The 23,302-nt window shown below is 50.3% G+C and overlaps 1 protein-coding gene across 8 annotated transcripts; it reads right to left on the reverse strand.

Annotated features, from left to right (window-relative positions):
* Positions 1-562: 562 nt before the first annotated feature.
* Positions 563-17,445, reverse strand: RGS8 (regulator of G protein signaling 8). 8 transcript variants are annotated; one of them, XM_015869714.2, is made up of 7 exons: positions 17,163-17,445; positions 16,907-16,948; positions 15,061-15,546; positions 13,322-13,423; positions 12,507-12,571; positions 6,701-6,867; positions 563-4,985 (listed from the first exon to the last, which is right to left on the reverse strand). In XM_015869714.2, exons 3-7 carry the CDS (start codon positions 15,084-15,086, stop codon positions 4,803-4,805), a joined length of 543 nt encoding a protein of 180 aa, XP_015725200.1. In that variant the 5' UTR covers positions 15,087-15,546; positions 16,907-16,948; positions 17,163-17,445; the 3' UTR covers positions 563-4,802. The 8 variants fall into 8 exon arrangements, with proteins under 8 accessions (XP_015725200.1, XP_015725201.1, XP_015725206.1 ...); XM_015869715.2 differs by lacking the exon at positions 17,163-17,445 and adding an exon at positions 17,064-17,121; XM_015869720.2 differs by lacking the exon at positions 16,907-16,948.
* Between the last annotated feature and the right edge of the window lie 5,857 nt (positions 17,446-23,302).

Raw genomic sequence — 23,302 nt, forward strand, 5'->3', positions numbered from 1 at the left:
TAAATTTATCCTAACTGAGAGGAGAGACAGAGCGGCACTAATGGCAGATTCTCCCCTTGGATGCATGCAAATCGCTTTGGCTCAGGGAGAGGCTTAGAGGGAAAGGAGCTGCAGATGAAAGGGGAGAACAATAAAAGAAGATCATTAGGGCCTACAAAGTGGGATAGGAAGAGAACGGAGGGGGTGATAAATTGCACTGCAGCAATTCCTGTAGGAAAACAAGCTTGCTGAGGTTTTCTTTTTGAATGAGGCTGGAGCTCTGCATGGGCCGTGTAACTAACACACCTGTGGGCAGGGAGGGATATCAGGAAGTATTTCTTCTCTCATAGAGCAGTGATGCATTGGCTGCCCAAGGAGTGGTGGGGTCTCCATCCCTGGGGGTGCCACAGAGCCATGGAGATGTGGCACTGAGGGATGCGGACAGTGGTGGGCTATGGGATCTGAGAGGTCTTCTCCAACCTGAATGACTCTATAGTTCTGCATTGCTTCTGAATGTCCATAAGGCAGAGTGACCTGTAGGACAGCAGCTTTTCCAGACACACAGGCACAACAACAAGGCAGGTAGTTCTCAGGCTGTTTATTTCACATCCTCATGATGCCTATACAGTAAAGGTGAACAATACTTTGCAGTGTGGTGACGTGGCTCAGTGGGGATGTGGTCTGTTCAGACAGCTGATGGGGTGAGGAGTCCCTCCAGCTAATGAGGGATGTGACCTTAGAAGCTAATAAGAAGTTAATAGGGGAGATCCAACTGAACCCAAACCCATGCTTTCCCCATAGGGAAAGAACCAAGCTGAACCCCCATGTCCTGCTCAAGCAGCTCCATCACCCAGTGGTACCACTGCTCCCAGACACAGCGGAGGCAGTTTCAGCATCAGGACTTATTAAAATAAAAACATAGCACAGGGAACACCTGAAAAGAGTTTTTCTGCCCTGTTCTGAAGTCACCCCATACGCTCATTCCCCTCCACACCTCCTCTGAACCACTCACAGTTATGTTTCCTGAAGAGCACACATCATACACCACTCCTTGCTCAGTGCTTGGTGATGGGGTCTGGTCCTTGAGGCTGTCATCCCATAGGAGATGGAGCTTAAGGAGAAGTCTGAACTCTGAGTGTCTGATGGGTTTTGCTTGTAGAGAGAGGGAAAGAGACGCTTCAGTCATGGCAATTAAGGGAAGGGGACCCACCCCAGGGAGAGCTCTTTAATTACCAGCATCCCACAGATGCCTCCTTCCCTCCATTACTTTTCAGTTGGACAGTGGTTTTTAAGCTCTGTTTTTTCTGCACTAAGTTCATCCCTTCTGCCACCTCCTTCCCATCCACTCACTTCCCTGCACTCCCACTGAATTTACTGGAGCATCAAACCAGAGAAGCATCCTTCCAGTAAAGCCAAGAGGAAGCATGGAGCAGAACAACCGACTTCACTGAGCAAATACACCTTTATTTACACTCTTGTTTTGTTTAATCAGGAAGCTCAGAGGAAACGCAGCTGCAGCCGTGCTGGAGCAGCCCAGCAGCGAGCACCAGGTGCAGCCCAGCTCCATCTCACCCAGCAGCACGTGGAGCACGAGTGGGCACACAGCGTGGCATGGGGACGAGAAGAGCCCAGAGGAGAAGAGCAAACAGGAGGCAGCATGAGCCAGGCTTGTATGGTAGAAGGGAAGGGCATGGACAGGAGTGCTTCAGGTGAGGGTGAGGAAGGGGAGGGACGGCCACAGGGACAGGACTGAGAACCAGAGAGGGGTTTTGGGGGAGAAGCTGGAGGCCCACAGTGATGAGCAAGAGGCACTCCAGGGCTGGCATGAGGTATGCTTTGCTATTGCTCTGAATGCTGTAAACATTTTGGTTTTGTTTCTAACGGTGAACATTCAGTTCAGTTTGATACATGTGCTCTTATGGGTAATTGGAAGTCTAGCAGAGTTTACATCTCCTATTACTAGTCAAACCTACACAAGAGGCAAGCACAACACCACTAAAATCTCATTGTATGCTGTTGATGCCTAATTCTCCTATTTTATCATGCAGATTTATGTCTTGGAAAAGCTTCTCTAGAAGGAGACACGAGGTTACACAGACACAAATTGACATGCACTCTCACCTACCCACACCCCCATTTCCCTCCTGTGCTAAACTCATGGGACTTTGCCCTTCACGCTCTCTCAGCGTGGAAGGCAGGGACCCATCAGAGCACTGAGACGTAAAAGGGATGGAAATAACCCCCAGCTTGGCTGGCAGCCACAGCAGGAGAACTTGGAGCAGATTTGGGTCCTGCATCCCCACCTGGATTTCAGGTCTGCAGTCTATAACATGGGGAAAGGTCACACCAGCACAAGCATAAAGCCAAAAGAGCTGACTTGACTGGCACAGTTTTATTTTCCCCTCCCTTCATGTGATGGTGCTCTGACATGACAAGAAACAGGAGCGAGTTTTTGGAGGTGTGTGCCTGTGGAGAGGGAAAAGGGGGGTTTGTGAGGTATGAATATTCCTTCCACTTCAGTGGGAGATGAATCAAAGACAGGGTATTTGTCCTCGATGGGGATTAGTCATCATTCAGTGCTTTTCAAGGCTTTGGCTCTGTCACTATTTCCTTAATCAGCCCCTGGTTTAAGAGGAAGAGATAGAAGTTGCCTATTTTAATTCACTTCAGACTGACATTTGGCATAAAAGCAGCAGCTGGTGCCAATTTCTTCTTAAAAAGAAAGGGGGAAAAAAATTACTTTAAATAACCAGGCTGCTTTCCTGCAAGAGAGACAAATTGTAAGAGCAGCAGCAAAAATAACCATGCCAGACTCACACACCTCAGAGAATACCTTTGCTCCACTGTACACCCTGAGACACTTCCTATTGGGATGCTATCTGGCACCGGGTGAAGGGGAAAAACTACATCATCAGGGAAACAAATCCCATCACAAACTGCAGCAAGGCCGTCTCAGCACGCCTGCTCAGAGCACTTCCCTATGTGGATGGGGGAAGGAGAACAGTTGGGGTTTCATTGGGCTTGGATCGCTTTGAAGCTTGCTGATGGATTCTGGCACGTGCTGCTGAGGATGCCAGCCCTGAGTCTGGAGGAGCACACAGAAAGATGCACTGGCCTCGCTTCTGAGCTTCTTGCCCTCATTTCTAGATAGAAACGTTTGGTTCTGATGTTTCCTCCCCACCTGGATGCCTGTGACCATGGCAGCAATGGGCACTTGGCTGAAAATCTGGCTGCCTCTGCTGGCACTAGAGGTCAGCATCAGCCAAGCCCACTCAGAGGTGTACCAGCTTCAGGAGAAGCACTGGCAGGCAGCTCACATCACCTCCTGCCGTGCTCAGGGTACCTGGCACTAATCATCCCTATCATGACATGCACCTATCTGTCCCTACTAAACCCTTTAACACCTCTTTACTACCCACTGTGCATACTGTTGACTTCTAGCACGCAAGCAGACTCTGTGCATCTCACTCCAAGCATGATGTAGAGCTTCAGAATTTAGTCTACCCAGCTTACACCACATTTAAACCTTCATCATCTCTGCATCATTTCTGATGCAGACCTACCCACCACTCTAAACCAGAATGGAGCTTTACAGCCTTTGATAAACAACAGAAGGGGAAGATCCACGAGGTTACTGTCCAGACCTTCATAAAACCAGAAAAACAGACCTCTGGTCTGCAGGCTTAAGTCCACAGACAGGCTGTCGATCTGCTTCCCCACCAGATAACTGCAGGAATGCGACAGCTGATAAGCTGGGAAAGCAAAGCCATGTAGGCAGTCAGCATCACTGCACAGCATAGAGGTGTGGTTACACAACCGACATCTGCAGAGCCTCCTCCTGCAGCTGTTATCTGAGCCGTGGAGCAGGGCCGAAACACACCTTGCACATCACTTTGAGCCCAGGCAGCCGTCCTGCTCACTGTTTGTATGCAAGAACCATGCAGCAGGGTCTGTGTCTTTAGGATTTCTTTGCATTGCATAGAACCCACAGAGGACAATCAGTAGGGAACAACAGTTAAGAGCAAAAATAAGATTGTGGTTTTCACATCATGTCTCCCTGTCACGAGCTTGGTCGAGTACTACAGTCACAAATGATATCTAGCACGGTAGAGGGGGCTTGTGCTTTTCTAACACCTCAGTATGGGGTAGATGGGACATCCCTTTTCCCAACCCTTTCCTAATAGCTGGTAGAAGGATCCACCGAGGCCATGTATGTCCCTGGTGCTCTTTGTGCTGGGTTCTGGTATGGTGCCTAGCACAACGGAGCCTGAATGGCGACAGGAGCCCTGAGGCTGAACTACAGTACAAACAAATAATACCAATGAAAAGCAATCATGTGCCTTGGAGGACTGGGTCTAGCAGGAGCTTTTGGGATAATCTTCCTCATGAGAAACACTCTGCTCCTTGGCAGCAGCTCGAAGACAACACTCAGCCTCCATCCCATGAAGATAAGCATAAGAGGGGTGCGGAGCGACCGTTGTATCACACAGTGTGCAAGCACAGTGGGAAGGGAGCTGAGTTTGCTGATGGTTTCTACCCTGGGAAGCAGCACAACTCAGGTGCCTTTGCCTTCTCTCTCCCTCCCTGCAGCCTCAGGCCCCATGAGCAGGGAGGATACCATTGCGTGCAACAGCTGCAAGGTGCTACTGCTAACCAAATAAAGCAGAGAAACTCAAAAAGTCTTGACAGCACGTCAGGGTCATGCTTTGGAAGCTTCCCCTCCTCCCTCCTCTCTCATTCCCGCTGCCTTTAACCCCATGGAAGTTTCACGTTTAGAGATGGGTTGTTGCTGTTGTGGGAAGCACACGGGCCCCGTTGCTGTTCTAGCTGAGCCTCCTCTGAGTTTGAGACAGCAGGTCTGTGTAAATTTTGGATCTCAGGAACCTGGGGTATGAGTCTTTTTCCATCAGGCTGTGCACTTTCCCCTGGGCTTGGTCAAAGCAGGAGAGGGAGGGCTCCTGCATGTTCCTTCTCGTCAGCTCCCGCGTCTGGAAGTCTATGTTCACCTGGGAAAAGCAACAGGAGAGAGTTGGGTGCTGCTTAAAAACGCCTATTTTGTCTCAGCAGCAGAAGAGCCGAGCACTTACACTTGGACACATCTCAACAGCCCCCCGAACTCCATGGGTTTAGTGACCCAGAGTTATAAATCCTGCCCCAAATATGGAATAGTGGAAGAAAGTATATATGGACCCGAGTGTTTCTGATCTCAAGTTACTTTTATTCAGTCTCTTAATCGTGGATTTACATGGCAAATATCCTACAAATGCTTGATCTAACGTACCTCTCTCCTGCTGCCCAAGAATTCTCTACTCCCTCGCTCTCCCTCACATTCCCAATAGGATGGGGAGTGAACTTTTAGCTGGGTTTAATCTATCAGCATACTCTTATTCAGCTATGTTGTTACAGAAGAAATTGTTTGATTTTTCCCATAACAGCGTGATATTACAGTGCCTTGAAACGGGACCTTAAAAAATAAACAGCCCTGGTGTTATGACTGCAGCGTGTTTGTGAAGCCAACAAGAAGAGGTTTCCTGTTTTCTTTTGCTAGCGAGCCGTCAGCGTTTGTTAGGGTTAGTATTGAAAACCTGGCTGCTAAGATGTTACTTATCATTATTAATGAGAGCTCAGACTTAAAGCTGTCTCCAAAGTAAAGCTGCCTGCTTTAACCCTGGTGGCAGCAATACAGATCAGCTCCCTCCATCACCTGGGAGTCATTTTGCTTCTAGCAAGCTGGAATTATGACAAAAGGACTCAGTGTTAGGAAAGAACCCATCCAACCTGCACTCATGTTTCTAACCTAGAAACAGCCCTGCAGAACTGCAGGAACCCAGCAGGAAGATGCTCACTGAGGGCACTGCACCCAGAGATGCCCACACCACCTGGTACTATAGGTGGCTTGCAATGGCTTTGCCAGTGAGGAGATGGGGTTGGGAGATCCCTCTTAGGAGGAGCCCTAACCCATCCCTGGGGGTGCCCAAGGCCATGGATGGGCCCTGGGCAGCCTGAGCTGGTGGGCAGGGGGGGCTGGAACTGGATGACCTTTTAGGCCATCCTATGATTCTCTGATCCCCTGTATGATGACAAGCACACGTGCAAAAGAACTGCTGTGGGAGAGCAATGCTGCAAGCACTGCATTATGAAAGCAGTACCACAAAGCAACATCACGACACAGGATCTGACAGCTGCATCAGCCTGTCAGTACATTAAAGAGTGCTGAACAATGCCAGGCTTCAGGTGGTGACTGCACTTTTTGTTCAGCTCCGAGCTCCTGCTCGCATCTTTTCAGGAGGTCTAATTGAGTTTGGAGTTAGTCAGCAGATAAACACTCTCCCCTGGAGAGTCAACAAGTTAGTCATTCGTGGGATGCTCCTAGACACAATGTCCTGTGAGGAGTGAGCCCAACATGGGGAGCAGTAGTAAAAGTTGATGGGGAGGAGCTCCTAGGAAGCTGGTGAGGTTAGGAAGTGTAAGTTGCAGTTGGCAGCAAACTCATTGGCAATGACTAATTTAGCATCATCAAAGCAGTTGCCCTCACCAGGGGATGAGTCACCACAAGCAGAGGCATTGGAGAAGGCAGGGTGGCTTTCCTGTAACAGAAAGCCTTCTCCCCCCGACCCCTTCCATTCCATCACCTCCAAGGGAAGGAAGATCCCCCAGCCCCTGCAGTCCCACCAGGGGGACAGGACCCGTTCCCTGGCCATAGGGAGCTCTTCCTACCCACCTCACGGGGAGCCTGCACGTCAATGAACTCCTCGAAGATGCGTTGTGCCTTGGCTGCCAGCTTGGCTGCCGAGCGGGTCTTCTTGAAGTCCTCGCAGGCCAGCCAGAACTCCAGGTTCTCCTCACTGAACTCAGTCTTCAGGAAAGCACGGAAAGCAGCCAGCCCATCTGCAAGGGACACAAGGGGAGTTACAGCAGGAGTTTTTCCTAACACCCAACCTGAACTTCTCCTGGCACAGCCTGATGCCATCACCTCCCATCCTATCGCTGTTACCAGGAGCAGAGGCCGACCCCTCCTCACCACAGCCTCCTTTCAGGCTGTTATACAGAGCACACTTCAAGCTTGCATGAGGCAGCCTGTTTCCATCCCGCCTTGTCCACTTTAATAATGGGATGTTACAAAGTGGGGCAGTAAGAAACGCCTTTAATAAAACAGAGCACATGTGGACTTGTCTCTGATGTTCTCCATCACTTTGCTTTATTGCCTTGTGGCTTATTTTTAGTTCCCACTCATACAGAGGAAGGATCTGGGAGAGCATAACTGTTACAGCTACAATAAAGGGGAGAGAGAAAGGACACAGCCTAATTACTACTCGTCCAGTCAGAGGTAAAAGTGTTCTTATCACTTGCTAATACTCAGCAACTGTGACATTCCAGTAATGTAATCTGAGTCAGCCGGGGCAGAATAGAAACACAGAGAGATTTATTAGGCATCAATGTGCTCTTAAACTCCAGCTAGGGTGTATTTATGGACACAGCTATTGTTTTTTATTTCCTTTCCCTGAATGGCATGAGCAGAGCTGAACTAGCTGAAGGCTTTACACACCCTTTCTCCTTTCCTAAGCTGAAGGATAAATTTGGCTCCTATTTATTTCCCAGTAATACATCTCTAACTTTTCCAGTAGGGCCTAAATAGTTGTCATTCATGACTGGAAACCTCCCCAGCCAGCGCTGGCTGCTTCTAAGGAAGTATCTATAAATACTGATGGAGTCAGGAGAGCACTCAGCAAGGTCAGACTCAGGGAAAGAATGAGGGCGGTGGATATTGACAGAGATGGACAAAGGCTGACAGGGTTTGTGGGGCTGGATCTCCTCCTGCACCGCTGCAAGGGGTGAGCTCCACCTCACCCAATGTGTTGAACAGCATCCACCAGCCCATGGCAGGGGAGATGTCTGACTGCCTGGATCCTCAGAGGGACCAGCAGAGAAGATAGATGGCCAGAGATAGGACCAAGCTCCAGGCTATTACTCTCTGTATTAGGCTTCATGAAGCTCCCTCACTGACAGGCTTGGCAATGCTAACTGCTCCATCAGCACTCTGCATTGCAAAGAGCTGCTGTGGCACAGCAACCAGCAGCTAAAACGGGAATGTCTCCACCTCAGCTACGCTGCTTTCTTCCTGTCAGCCCCAGGAGGGTGAGAAATAGCTGCATAGCACCCAGTGATTAACACACTTGTGGAAGGGCTTGGGGGGCTGCAGCTGTGGGCAAAGGAGGGCTCTCATCCAAGAGCACTGCTGAGCACAAATTGTGGGTTCAAGACCAGAGCAGTAAGGCAATGTCAGCCCTTGAGAAGCCTGCAGAATGGAGTGTCCAAAGGCACCTCTAGGAAGCAAGCACCTGTCAGGATCATGCTCCCCCTGGGTGCTCCAAACACCTCTATGGATAGGTAGATATGGAGCAAGAAAGGTCCTTTCCTCCTCAAGCCCATCTATGACACTGTGATTCGCTGTCCTGAACTTTCCCTTTCCTCTCCAAAAGCCCCAGCACTGAGAGAAGCACTTGCCAAAAATAGCAGCTGTGCATGGCAAATATAATATCTGCAGAACGTAATATCTGCTCAAACAAGTGGACTTGGTGATTGATGAGATGAGAAAGGCCTTGGCTTCAGCCCTGCCCCAGAGAGCAGAGCAGCAGCTGGGACCAAGAGGTCTCCACATGCTCTCACATCAGTCAGCTCCTTTTTATTTTGAAGCAAGTTTAGACAGAGGATATATAAATAATAGTATCTGGCTGAGCTCCACGGGGCTTTTTTTAATACATTCCTGTCATCTCCTCCTCAAAGCCCCCTGGGGAGCTAGAAATGATCAGGGCAGACCTGAGAGGACCTTGCTGAGGAGAGCTGGGATGGAAGAGAGGTCATCCTGGGCTGGAGGCCACTGTGCTCTGCAGATCAACCTTTGGCCTCTGCCTGCACCTCCAGCTGCGAGTTCAGCCACAGAGATGGAAGTCTGCCTCACTGCACAGCGCTAAATCACTGCCAACAGGTTTGTCATGGGACAGTGGCCAACCTAATAGGAAGGGCAGGAGGGCAATTAGGTGGGGATGGACAGCACCTGAGCTTGCATTTGACACAGTTGTTGGCTTTCATCTCCTGTACGTGAAGGCTACCAAGGATGCATCCCTGGTGAATCAGCATTTCAAAGCTCAGTGCAACTGAGAAGAACTGTGTTGCTGTGTGACACGAACAGGAGAGCATCTGCTGCTGGGTCAGCCTCCTGAAGTAGGCTAAAAGACACATGGAGCACCTGAGAAGTACAATGCCAAAGGGATGCTTTCACAGAAAAAACATGGAGACGATAAGCTGCGTTAGGTCAATTCCAACTCAAACCATTCTCTGATTTGACATCTTTAGGACTATCACAGGATGGATCAGGTTGCCCATCCAGCTCACAGCCCATCCAGCCTGACCTTGGCTGTCTGCAAGGATGGGGTTCCCACAGCTCTCTGGGCAGCCTGTGCCACTGCCTCACTGCCCCTGTTGTAATCAACTTCTTCCTTATATCCAGTCTAAATCTCCCCTCTTTTAGTTTGAAACCTTTTCTCCTTGTCCTATCTCACAGACCCTGCTGAAGAGTCTGTCCCCATCCTTCTTACAGCCCCTTTGGATATTGAAAGGCTGCTCCCAGGTATCCCCAAAGCCTTCTACTCTCCGTACTGAACAGCCCCAGCTGAGGTTGTAGGTAATTCCTCACCAGACAGGGCTGAAGAGACAAGGTCACAATGCTCTGCATAGCATATGTATGCACTCACTGCTGCCTAGCATTGCTTTGATGAAAGCTACCTGCCTGTCACTCGCACAGTGCTCATGCTAATACTGTTCTGGCTTAGAGAGAGCTGGGAGTAGGAAGGGATATTCCTATGCTGCGTGGGAAGAACAGCAAGGTGTAGACAACAGGAGGAGGAGGAGGACAATAAAATTTGGGCAGAAGAGCAGCGAGTTCACAAAACTGTAGGAAAAAATAATAATAACCTGTGAGATAAAAATGGAAATTCAGTGCCAAGGTTTTCCGTGTCAGATGCTTCGTTGATAAGTGAATAAGGGTTGAGGACAGACTGTCCTGCTGGATCCTGGACAAATGAGAAGCCATGTGTCCAGCCCCGCAAGGGATGCAGAATGAGACACGCCACTGTGTGCATCTCCCTGCAGCAGCCTGTCAAAAGGAATCTCCATCTGGCTGACCAGACTGCACCTCCTGGGCACGGGTATAGCGGGGGGATTTCTCCTCTGTTATTCACATCATGCACACACGATCTGCAGACCACAGAACTCCAGTTCCCTGGGAGCCACAGCCAGTACTGAATGGGAAAAGATGCCAGAACCCAGCATGTCGCAGCCACTGCTTTTGCACCCTGAGCACCCAAGGGAACATGCTACATATGATCCTGTCTCTTGCTTTTGCAAACCCCTGCTACAAACCAGGCTGGAGCTCCCCTTTCCTGCCCTGAGCCAAGGGCACAGTGTGCCAAGAGATGTCTCTTGCAGTGAGCTGGGACAAGGCTCCTGCTGCATGAAGGGGGTTGACTGGCTGACCTCATGTTTTCAAGCCAATTTGCTTCACCCATTAGTAGGAGCAAGTCAGGTGTTGTTGTGCTGACCTATTTGTCTGGGGCTGCCAACAAAGCTGTGCTGTGTCCTACAATGTGGCAGTGGAGCCCCACTCAGTTCCTTGAAATCAGCATCACAGCCTCCTTCCAAAAGAGGCGAGCTGTCCATAGGGTGAAGGAGGTGTGACAGATGTGCCAGGCAGCAGCAACCCACCTGCTAGCACTGCAGGCCACAGGGGAAATCCTCCATGAGCACAGCTGGTACTCAGCCCATGCCCTGAAGCATGGATTGGAATCTGTGGCTGGCTGATGTTGTTCACCTGGGCAGTCACAGGGAAACCAGGCTGACACAGCTCTGTCCTGGCTGCACTTGATACAGGAGATCAGCTGGCAGCTGTACTACAGACACTGCTTTCTTACACTGAAATTTTGGCTGGATAAGGCACAAGCATCCTATCAGGAACTAAATGTTTTTCACTAGGTGCCAAAGAACTACCATAATTACTCCTCAGATGGGGAAGATTCTGGTGTTTCATTGATCGCTCTATGAGGCTAATTGATTAATAAAACCAGATATTCTTGTAATGCTATTGGACAAGGTAATTGGGCTGAGGCTCCATTTGGCATTCGCAGAGCTCAGCTGAAGAGGGAACAATGCGTGTAATTCCAACACACAGACAAAAGGCAACTTCTCTGCCTTTTGTAACCAACTCATTTTTGTTGCAGACTCTGTCCAAAAAGAAGAAAAATGGACTTTAGCATTATTGAAGGAAGAATAAGGGCTTGAGATTAAAGACAGAGCTGTAACATCAGTGTGAACATCCTGTCCTCTCACTGCCCATCCTCCAGGCACCTATGTCTCTTTTTCTTCTTGTTCCAGATTTGGACTAAAGAAATGTTCCCCTCTTGGCCATACCCAGATATACCATCATTTCCTACTGCCTGCAAGCCATGATCTTAACGAGATACTACTACTAAAATTACATATCTCTTTTCTGCCTGGGACAGCCAGCCTGTTCAAAGTTGCCACCCAGTTCTCTGCCCAAACTGTTGTCATCTCAGCTGAAAATCCAGGAAATAAACTGTGTTATTCAAAACAATAATAGGATTCTATGCCGATGTTTTAATATGGGAATCCTGAACCGCTAAGGAAGTCAGCTGGTTCCTTATTGCGGTAAATCAGTTCACCGCCCACACTGACTTCTTCCCAACCTCAATTCACTCCTTTTACTCTTAAATAGAAACAAATTAATGAATCTATACCGTGAGCTTCGCTGCCTTGTTTATAATTCCTCAGCATGAATGCGCCGGTGAGGCAGGGTAATGTATTCTGAACAGAACTGATATGATTGATCTATTGAATGGAGTGAGGTGCGCTGATTATATGTTTGCATAATGTTTCTTGATGTGAAACTTTCAGGTTTGCATTGGGAACTGTAAATTAGAGCCAGCTAAGTGCTACCATGCATGGTTTCTTCACGAGGACTGCTACAGAGCACGGCATTCGAGGTTATTTAACCGAGCACTGGGTTTCCTAATGCAATTGATGGGAGCAGTCAGTCAGATTCGCCAGATGGCTCTGAGAATTTCAGCTATGCTGGTTTGGATTAGAATACCCTGCAAGGGACATGACCAGTGGGCACGGTGGCGATGGGTTGATGGCTGGGCCTGATGATCTTAAGGGTCTTTTGCAACTTGAATGAATGTATGAATGGAAAGGAATGGGACGCTGTGTTTCCCATAACCCCCTACCTTTTGCAAATGTTAAGATAAAGTATTAATAACTGCTGTAGATGGTTAATGAGTGGTGGCAATGGAGTCCTGCCCATGAATCACTGTTGCCACTTCCTAGGGGAAAGAGTTACCCCCAAGGGATCACTCGTGTGCCATGCAGTGCATGCTTGGTTTGCCCTTAGCTACACACAGAGCCTGGGGTGCAGAGGGGAAAAAAGAAGGTGGCACGACTTGATTTCTACTCACATTTATGGGACAAAAGGACATCAAAAGAGTCTGCCCATCTCGTTGCTTCTTCTGTTGACAGTCTTCTGGAAGAAAGGAAGAGGCAGATTACAGACAGCCCGCGGCTGTTTGACAAGCACACCAACAAGGAAGGCTGGAGTTCTTCTCGCCAAACTTTGGAGGTCTACAAAGTAGAGATCTCCCCTTGGTTCCCTGCAAAAGTCAGTGGGGAGATGCCAAAGGACTCTCATGGGTCTCCTCACCTCTTCAAGTAGGCTGGTAAAACAAGCCAGATGAATCACACCCAAAAAGGGATAATTTTTCCCTTATTGACTGCAAGCAAAGACCCAGGGAACAAGTTCAGATGCAGACATTTACATTGTAAATGTCAAACGTTAAGTGAAATGGAACCCACCCCTGCAGAAGTGTTTATTTCTCTCTCTTGACTGCAAGGGGAAGGTTAGCTCAGACACAGGTTGGGATCAGATGGATTCCATCCCACTCACCTTAAAATCAGGACTCCGTATTGTTTGAGGCACCTGCTTTAGTGCTGTGCAAACCAACACGGGACATTTAGGCAGTGTTTAATAACACTCAGCTAAGGAGGACTGTGACCTGGAATTGCAGCTCACCTCTTCAGCAAAGTCAACTGCTCAGATTTTGATTTGTGATGACGGAGGGATATATTATCCCCATCCCTGGAGGTGTCCAAGGATGGGTTGGATGGGGCAGAGCAGCCCAGGGCATACAACAAAAGGAAGGTGATTCAAGAGGGGTGGTGGGCAGGGAGGGGAGGACAGAGGTGGGATGGGGTGGGATGCTGCAGCTATACTCACTTCAAAGCCCGGTTGGGCTTGTCCGGAAGAATAGCTGTGAAATCATTATATGAGTCTGATTTGTGAGACAGGCAGCCCAGGCGAGTCCTCATCCCTCTGTTCCTGTGGTCGATGTGGGGGAGCAGGGGGGTGAGTGAGGGAAAACCAAAGAAGAGGATTATAACTCTAGCCAGAGCCAGCAAAACAAAACCCCAAAGACAACACAGCTCGGCGGCTCTGTGCCTTATCAGATCTGCATCCCTCACCTGCAGGAGGGACCCTGAAGCATCACCAGGAGGATGCTAAGGATGGATACAGCATGGATACTGGCTCGCCCAATGCCAGCCAGTTGTTCCACTGGTCTGACTGGCACAAAGGCTGTGTGCTGGGTGGTGTCCTGCAAGGACCTGCCCTCAGCAGAGCAGGAGGGCAGCTACACCAGCAATCAGCTGCATCAGAACAGTGTGGTGCCAGTGCTGGAGGGCAGGAAGGAGCAAGGCACCTGTGAGGTGAGCTGTGCTGCAGAGACAAGGGAGCCCAAAGCACTTCTTTAGACTCAGCATTACATAAGCAGGCTAAAGCTGCCTCTTCCATGGCAGGTTCATCCGCGCAGAAAACAACCTTACTGTTTTTCCCTTTGAATTTCAGAGCAGTTCCAGTGCTTTTCTCCCATATAGGCCCCTCAGCTCCCTGCCAGCCCCTTCCCAGTGCAACTGATGAGCACAACATCACTGGGATGGAGAGGACATGGAAAGGGAGAGAACACAAAGGGGACAGGGAGATGAAACATACAGGCACAACACTGGACTGTCATTTTCTCCCCTCAGAAACACACAGATGTCGACTGATGGACACAGTGTCTAGAAAGGCAGAGCCTGAGCTCCCCCCCAGTCTAAGGGCATCACTCCTGCTGGTTCACCCCTGAGCATGGGAGAGCCACTCAGTGGCTATGTGCACTTCTCAGCTGTTAGACTCCCTCTGGAAGCCCACCCCAAGCCCTGCTGCCAAGCAGATGCCAAACGCTCCCTGAGACTGCAGAGGGAAGCACAGCATTTTCTCCCTTCCCTATGCAGAACACTTCAGCACTGAGCTAATCTGTAGCACGCCTGTCCCCCTCTTCTCCTCCCGCCCTGCAGAGAGTTTCTATTATTGCACATTTTCATGTAATCTTACAGCAAATTAAATGTTAATTAAATGCAACGAGTGTCTCCCTGGCAGAGCTCAGGCAGCTCCCAGCACAAAACCTGGGGATCTTCAGTGGCAAGAATAGCTCCAAAACACAAACCTGTGGACTGCAGTCTCAGGATGTTGCCCTACATCCACAGCAAAGCAGACACTGTGTGCACAGCACTGCATCTCCAGCTGAGCCTGCTGCGCTCAGACTGACACTGAGTGGCTATAGGATCGCACTGGTACCTTTCCCATATGCCTCCTGTCCCCAGCGCTCATCCACCTTGGCCATGCCCTGATAAAGCTCACAGCTTTCTCAGCAAGAGGTGTGGTATGCAGTGCTGCTGGGATTTCTCCAGTGCCTGAGATGATGGGACTGCAGCAGGGAATGGCAGCAAGGAGGCTGCGATGCTGCACTGTGAGCACGGAGCTCAGCTTGGGGAACACGGGTTGTGACACCAGGACAGGACACAGGGAAAAGAACCTGGATTGGTAGGAGGTGTGGGGAGGCAGGGGAAGGGCAGGAGGGAGCCATGAGGCTCACAGGATGAGGCAGACAGCAACAAGGGGTGAGGTGTCTGTGCAGTTACCTCCGTGGGATCAGTAATGCAGCCATTCAGGACTCCAGTTACGGCCAATCCTCTGTCTGGTTGGCTTGGAGAGTGGTTTGCAGGAGATTAGGAGTGTGGGAAGGAGGGATTTACAGTTTGATGTCCTGGCACTTCAAAATATAACAAAGAATCCTCTGCCAGAAAAGGAGGGCCCGTTGCTCTCAACCCATTTGATCCTCGTCAGTTTTCCAATGGAAGACTCTCGGAGCTGAAGGATGATCACAAAGAAGAGACAGCATTTCCTCCTGGGAGCAGAGCCATGGGGTAAGTCCAGCTGCAGGTCTGTGCTTGGCGTCACGGCTCAGCATGGAGCAGCAGGGCTCGGCACAGCCACATTCATCATGTGTTGCCTCCAAAGGTCGGTCCTCAACAGGCAGAGCTCCGGGCTGACCTCACTAAGAGGATCCAACTACCTCTTTTCCATGTGCCTGCGGGTCACAGCTGGCGTTACTGGCCATCGTTGTGCTGCAAACAGAAGAACAGGAGGACTTCATGCACCTGTGGATCACTCCTTCCACCATTGCAGGGCTCAAGCACTCATACAGATGAACTCAATGAAAGCATCTCCTTGTCTGGGTGGTGGAAGCTGAATGAATGGACTGAGGGGGTGGCAGGGTTCCCTGAGCATGGGTATGAGATTCTGCTGGGACGGATCTCCCTGCAGGCAGTGAAGGCAGTATCCACTAAGCTGGTAGGACAGAGCAGGACAGAGCTGCTTGCGTAGCAAGCAAAGTGCAAAGGTTTCCTGTTTGCCAGGACAAGGTTGAGCTCCAGATAACCTCCAGGTCTCCCAGCCCAGGGGGGATGGCAGAGGAGGAGAGTGAGGAGCTGATGGGAACAGCAGCTGCGTACAAGGAGCCAGGAGCTCGCTCTGCCCGGGCCAGGGGAGATCCCAAAGCTTGTGCTGCCCAATGCAGCATCCCTTTTAAAACCTGATTACATTAAAAACACACAAAGCCTCTTCCCAACTAAATTAATGGAACTGGGATTGCACTATATGCCAGTGAGTGCATTTTCTTAATCCCTGCCCTGACCGGCTGCTTCGATGTGCTTTAACTGAAATCAATCCTTGTAATTCCTTAAGCCCCTTCAAAATTTCCTCATTAACAGTTTCACCCACATGTGGGGCCAAGCAGAGGATTTCCCAGAGCCCAGCAGCCCCTTCTCTCTCTGACAGCTGGGATGGGTGCCCACATGGTGCCCTCTCTTGCAGTCTCCCCTTGCTACATGCTTTTGGAGGTGCTGTTATGAAACAGCTCAATGCTCACCCCCGCTCCCACCCACACAACCTGCACAACAGAACGGCACCCAACTTCCCCAAGGTCCCAAAGTCTGTCTGTCTTTGGGACATCGAGTCCCACAGCTGGGCTGGAGCATCTGTGGGTACGGTATGCCCTTGACTTGCCAGCAAAGCCAGTCGATGCCCTTAGAAATAGAATGTGGTGAAGGCATCCCAGTAAGAGTCTGCAGCGAGGATTATTGCTTCACCCTCCATCCCTTGTACTCTTCCACCGCCCCCCCCTAAGGCAGGGCCCCATCCAGGAGAACTGCCACTCTCACCATGGATGTGTTTTGGGGTTTCTCCTTGGGAGACAAAGGGAGGGGGAGCAACCATGACATCGGGATTATCGACCCCCCTCCATCCCAGGAGATCACCTGAGCAAAGATAAGGGAGCCATCCCAATCAGCAGCACAAAGGGGAAGAGGAAAACAAACCAAACAAACACCAGACCCGGGGTGGGGGGGTAGGTGGGCTTCAGGAGATAAAACACCCGCAGAGCAGATAAACCGAGCGAGGAGGCACTGCGGACTGAGCGATACTCACCGCCGTTGGTTGACCTGTCCTCCGCGTGTGCTCGGGGAGGCTCTGGGGACACAGCAGAGAGCTCCCTTCAGACCCAGCCCCTCGCACTGCCCTCCGATCCCTCTTCTTTCCCCACACCCCACCCGGAGCCCCGCGTCTCAGCCCCGCACAGCCTCACCCGGCGCTCCGCAACGCGGCGGCTGCACCGCGATGGGCGGCGATGCAGCGGTGCCCACCTGACCCGCTCGTCCCTCCGCATCCCTCCTCGCCCGCTCACCTGCTGGGAGCGTCCCCCCGCCCCGCTACAGATGCCAAAAGCCGGTGGGGTGGGGGATGTCTGCCAGAGCTGTCGCTGCTGTCACCCTCCCCTCTTTGGGAGGGAGAGTCCCTCCCGCATCGCTTTGATCAGCCTCTCTGAGGCTTAGGGGAGGATGCTGCCCTCGGATCGTCGGCAGTCGCATAGACAGAAGGGAGTGGGGAGCTTAATTAGAGAGCCTCGGCTTCAGTGGGGGCAAGGGAAATCGTTAACCTTATTGTACAGCATGGGAAAGGGAAGAAACCAACCCACCTGGCAGCTCAGGTTGCAACCAGCCCCTGCACTTCTTTGCTATGTGCCCCCCCTCCCCTGGAACCAACCTTGGTTTGCCTCCCACCCCTCTTCCTGCACCCACCCCTCCACCTTCAGCCAACAGCGTGTATCTGGGGTTCACTCCTGGTGAGGCTTCTACTGTAATCTATCCCTGCACCCCAGTAGCAGGACCCCAGCAGTGAGACCTCAGACCTGGGCTTGGCTCAGCCACCAGAAGCACAGCCCCTGGATGCCAATAGAGGTGCTCACCAAGGGCCCAAGCCATGAGATCTCCCCATTTTGATGGGGAACGTGTTGCTCAGAGTGACAGTGGGTGCCCCATCCCTGCAGACAACCAAGGTCAGGCTGAGTGGGCTCTGAGCACCTGATATAGCTATAAGCATCCCTGCTGAATACAGGGGGTTGGACCAGATGGCTTTTAAGTATCCCTTCCAACTCAAATCATTCTGTGATTCTACAGCCATGAGAGCTCTTGATGGAGCTTGTCACCGCTTGAGGCATCAGAAAAAATACTGTACACCACAAAACCCCAATCCCAAGCAGATAAACCAGTTGCTATTTTTCCCTCATCACCTCTCCTTGGCTAACAAAACCCTGGGCTGACATCCTCATGCTCTTAGCAAGAAGCACAGCTTGAGACAGCACATCATCACCAGGCAACACCCCTGGGGAGGGAGCATCCCATAGAACTTACTATAAAAACACAGGGATTAGCAGCTCTGCAGGCATGATCCCATTGCTCCAGCCTGGATTCCCTCCTTCACAGCTCATCTTGGCAAGGAAATAACTCTCCCCTGCTGTCATCCTCCCCCTTGCAAAGCCCAGGTCATCCTGACTTGGATTCATCGCATCTCCGGTGATGAGGAAACAAGTGCTGAAAATACCCTAACAAAAAAAAATGCAGTGGTTGATACAACCTCCTCTCAGCCAAGGTTAAAGGTTGAGGTTCATCTGATGCCTCTGGTCTGTTCCAGTTAAATAACAATCCGCTTCAGCCCTTCCCCGAACCCAGGCCAAATTTAACACAGCATCACTCAGGGTTCAACTCTTAGCACATCATTTTGCTTTTAATGCGTTTCCACACTCCCAGGTTCTCCCTGGGCGACTGCAGGATGTCACAAGTGACACCGGTTTTGTAACACACATCCAGGACGTACCTCAGATCTCACTCACGCATACAGACATCAGGGGAGTGGAGGGCTGCCAACAAAACGTTCCATCAACAAAGCTCTACTCTGGATCCTCTCATCCCATTACTCACATAGAACCCTTAAAGGCCATCTGGTCCCGCTCTGCACTGAGCAGGGACACCCACAGCTCCATCAGTGCTCACAGCCCATCCAGCCTGACCTTGGCTGCATGCAGAGATGTGGCATCCATCACCTCCTGGAACAGCCCATAGACCAATCTGCCAACCACCATTATTCTCCTATGTCCCTGGGCTGGGTTGGAGTTAATGGAGATCAAAGCGAGCTGTGTTGACACAGGCACGGCAGGAAGTGTAATTAAATTGCAGATAAAGAGAATTGTACTTTGCGGGGTAATATTTTAGAAAGCTTCTGTGAGAAAAGGTTTATAGCAAATTCTTTCTAAAATGGCCCTGACGTTTCCGACTACCCCGTAGCTCCTATTTAAAACCTTTTAATAAAATAACTCATTTTGATATGACGTTTCAATCCCATATCCTAAAGAGTTAATCTCTAAGAAATGCTTTAAAGCAATCCCCCATGACCCGCTGTTAGCAAACACAAACACAGGGGGATAGAACCAGGCAGGGGGATGGCTGGCTGTCACCATGCAGTGCAGGTGAGGATTTGGCAGCCCACAGCCTGGGCATCATCCACCCCTCAGGGCTATGCTGGAGTTTAACACCTCAACTGAGCAGCTCACAGGCTTGGCTGCCACCTCCAAGTGAGATTCCATTCCACCTTTTGTGTATTTTGTTGTAATTTCATCGTCATTCTCAGATCAAACATCAATGCCCCGGGAGCTGCTGCACATGTAGAAGTACATCAGTGCCTCTGCGTGCTTTGCTAAGTGTTAAAGCAACACCAAGCAGAGCCCTGGTGATGCGCAGGGTCTGCAGATGGAGAAACAGCTGCCAATGCCCAGGACTCATCAGCTACAGGAACAGCAGCACGATGGGTCCTTGGCTGCACTGAGTCACCAGCTCATTCCTGCCCATCACACAGGGAATCTCCATGACCTACAGCAGACCCAGAGGCTGAGCTTCTCCCCACCTGCACACCCTCCTGCAAGGCTCCACTGCAGCCTTTGCTGCATGTGGCTCTCTGGCCTCTGACACATCCTCCTCTTGCTCCAATTAGCCTTATTTCCAACTAGCTCAGCCCCGCTGTTCATTGTACCATCACATATATTCAGAGGAAACGCAATCCACCATTTTCATATCACAACAACAGAGAAGGAGAAATCCAAGCGCAGCGAGCACAGCAGAGCTGCAGGCACTGCCTTTCCTCCCAGCATCAAAACCCACCACTAATCCCATTGAAACGGGGATCATCCGGCCCCATTCCTCTTACTGTTGGATCTCAGCTTCCTGCTCTTCCCCATCAGCAATTCCAGACAAAACACAGAGGTCCCACCATGTGGATGCTGCTGATAAGGTCAATAGGTAAAATGCCCAGGACGTGGCAGGGTTGCATCTCTCACTAGGGACAGTCAGCACTGCTGGAAGGGCTCTACATGACCAGGGACTGCTGCTCCTCGGTGCTGTGCCAGCTTCCCAGCTGCACGTGAAGCATCAGATGGTTTGTTTTGTGTGCCTGTGAAAACCTAAACTTAGCGAGCAAGATGTTAATTCCTGGGGAAAATAGGCCGTATTTATGTAACCGTGAAAAGCTGCAGTGAAGGCTGCAGATCCAATGAGAAAGGAGGAGATGTAAGGGACTAACAGCACTGCTGTTCACTCTGCTTTATCAGGACCTCCAGTGGGCACAGATCCATCACCTTACAGCCCAAAGGAGCAGCTCAGAGGCCGTGCAGCCCAAGAATAGAGGTCTCATTGTGCGTGCTAAGCCACAGCCCAGGTTCTGTCTGGGATGAGAAGCACGGGGTGTGGAAGCCTGGCTGAACAAATGGCAGCATCCATGTGTGCTGTGAGCAGCATGAGCTCTGGCCCAGCAGGGGTGGAGAGTGCTGAATAAAGGGTGAATTCATTCACAGCCGTGCAGGATGGCATTAGTGCTGGACCTCTACCCATGGAGACATCAGCCATGGTGTGCTCACAACACACCAGTCCCTTGTGCATAAATCAGCCCTAACACCTCCCAGCTCCCACCACTGCCAGTCTGGCTCTATCCGATCTTTGTGGACATTTACCTGAAAGCAGCAGGAGACAACTTCCAGACAAAGTGGTGAGATGAAGTTGTGACTGCCTTTAAGCAGAGCCCGAGATAGAGGCAGTGCTGCAGCAAGGCATCAACTGCAAAGGGTTCTATTGTGAGGGAAGGTCCGGTGTGGCAGAACACTGCAGCACAGGAGCACAACAGGCTGGAGGCTAAAGCAAACCTTAAGTGTTGTTTTCAAACAAATGGAGGCAGAAATGAGTTTCTGAAACATACAAGGGAAAGCTTTGCCAAACGGATTCATCTCCTGAGGGAAAGCACGGCTTCTAAAGAAACTAAAACGTCACATAATAGAGCGCTCTTTTGGGAAGGGACTCTTGAAATAACCTCTCTCTCTCTTGCCCCTGGGAACAATATAATGGGGAAAGAGTTTCCAGAGAAAGTCTTGGGAAAGAAAAAAAGGCCAACCATGTCTCCCATTAATTCTGCATTTACCCTTGACTTCAGCAGCAGCACACACAGCCTCGAGGAAAGCCATCACCTTCCAACACCCTTTCCTAATCACATCTGAGAAGGATATAACAGCGTTCCTGCTGCTCTCTCATTTCCTTTGGCTGTTGCTCATTTCTCACTCAAACCAACCCACTGTGAGCAGCGACTCTGCAAAATGTGTTTTGGAGTCATCGACCGGCTTCGTGGTGCACAAACAACAACAGGGGACTTCCCATCTGTTGCTGTTTGTTTAGCCCTCACGTTACTGAGCTAACATCTGGAAAAGCTGCTGAGCCTCCACTTGAGGCTTTGCCCTCTGTGGAAGATGGGGTGATGCAGATACAACATGGCAAAGAACAAGAGACGCTTCATTCCGTGCCCAGATTTGCATTTAGATGCTCTCATGACACAAGCTGAGATACAACACAGCCCAGCCAACTTGACCCTGAGAATGGCTTGCGTGCCTGGAAAGCCACATGCTAGCTCTGACTAAACAATTCAAGTTCTATTACTGCAGTGCAGCCAAACCCTGAGCCATGGAATCATTAAGGTTGGAAATGGGCACTAAAATCATTTAGCCCACGCTGTTCTCAGTAGCCATAAGTTGGGAAGGTCTATGGCCAGCAGTGCTAGGAAGGCAGACAACACAGCCCCAAGACCCAACACCAGGAGGGAGGTAGAGCTGGCTCTCATACTTGAGGTTGGCTCTTACCTACTCCCTCCCTCCCCTGCCATCATTTGCCTCTCATTGGCCCTGCTCAGCCTCCAAGACTAGGGACTGCATGATCCTTTAAGTCACCTCTCCAAGGGGTTATGCCATGTCCAAGGACCTAGTGCCCAACTTCGGTGCGGTCCAGTTACCTAAAATCAGGAGAAAAAGGCTGATAAACTGGGAGGAAAAAACAAAGCAGAAGACAAAGCAAGGTTACGGGATGGCTGCAGCAGATAGAGTCAAGAGGAAAGACATGAACACTGAAAATGCATTTACCTGTATTGCACAGCACCCTTTTTCCATGACTTCTCCATTCATCAAGACTTGAATTCCAGCTGTACCCCTCTCCCAACAGTCTGCAGGTTCTCCCAGCTACCCAATGGCTGGTTCACCCATACAAACACTCTCTATTCACCACTCAAGACTGAAAGAAGCATTCCTGGGACAAACACCCCAAAACAAAACCATTTGGATACAATCACCCAACCACTCTGTACCCATTTCATCCAGAATCACACCAGACACAACTATACCAAAAGGCTCAGTGTATTGTCAGCTACTGCCTCCCCCAAAGCCTCTTTATCCTGTCACATGGGGTTACTTTGGTTTGAGATGGCTTTCTCCTGAAAACCCACATGCTTTACTTTGTTCAGCACCTTCCAGACTGCTTTTGTTTCAGATAGTATTTTTTCCTTCTGTAGACGATAATTAAACAGATCTGTAATTACCCAGGCCTTCTTTCCAGAGACAGGTACTACTTAACTCCAGAGCACTCAAGGGGCCCCATTTTTGTCAAGAAACACCACAGACTGTTCTGAAATCACTTCTGCTTGCTCTTAAACAGACTCCCTGACACCCAGACAGCATGAGACCACCTGCTTCCCCAACAACACCCATGAATGTGCTTTTTGTGCATGTTAAGCAGAGATCTCACTGATAATCATTACCACCAGCAGTGCTAGTCAGGGCTTCTTTCTCATCAGCTTTTTAGCAGGGTCTGTGAGGTAGGACAGGGGGAAATGGTTTCAAACTGTAAGAGGGGAGATTTAGAGTGCATATAAAGAAGGTGGTTTAACCTGCCCAGAGAGCTGTGGGTGCCATCCCTGCAGGCAGCCAAGGTCAGGCTGGATGGGCTCTGAGCACTGATGGAGCTGTGGGGGTCCCTGCTCAGTGCAGGGAGTGGGACCACTTTCTTCCTTATACACAGAGAAACACTGTGTTTATACACTTTGCCTTCTTTATACACAGAGAAATATCTGACAAGACAACAGGACAGATGACAACCAAGGAGTCTCCATTTGAAGGGACACCAACAAAGA

This window comes from Coturnix japonica, chromosome 8 (genome assembly GCF_001577835.2).
Source record: "Coturnix japonica isolate 7356 chromosome 8, Coturnix japonica 2.1, whole genome shotgun sequence".
NCBI lineage: Eukaryota > Metazoa > Chordata > Aves > Galliformes > Phasianidae > Coturnix > Coturnix japonica.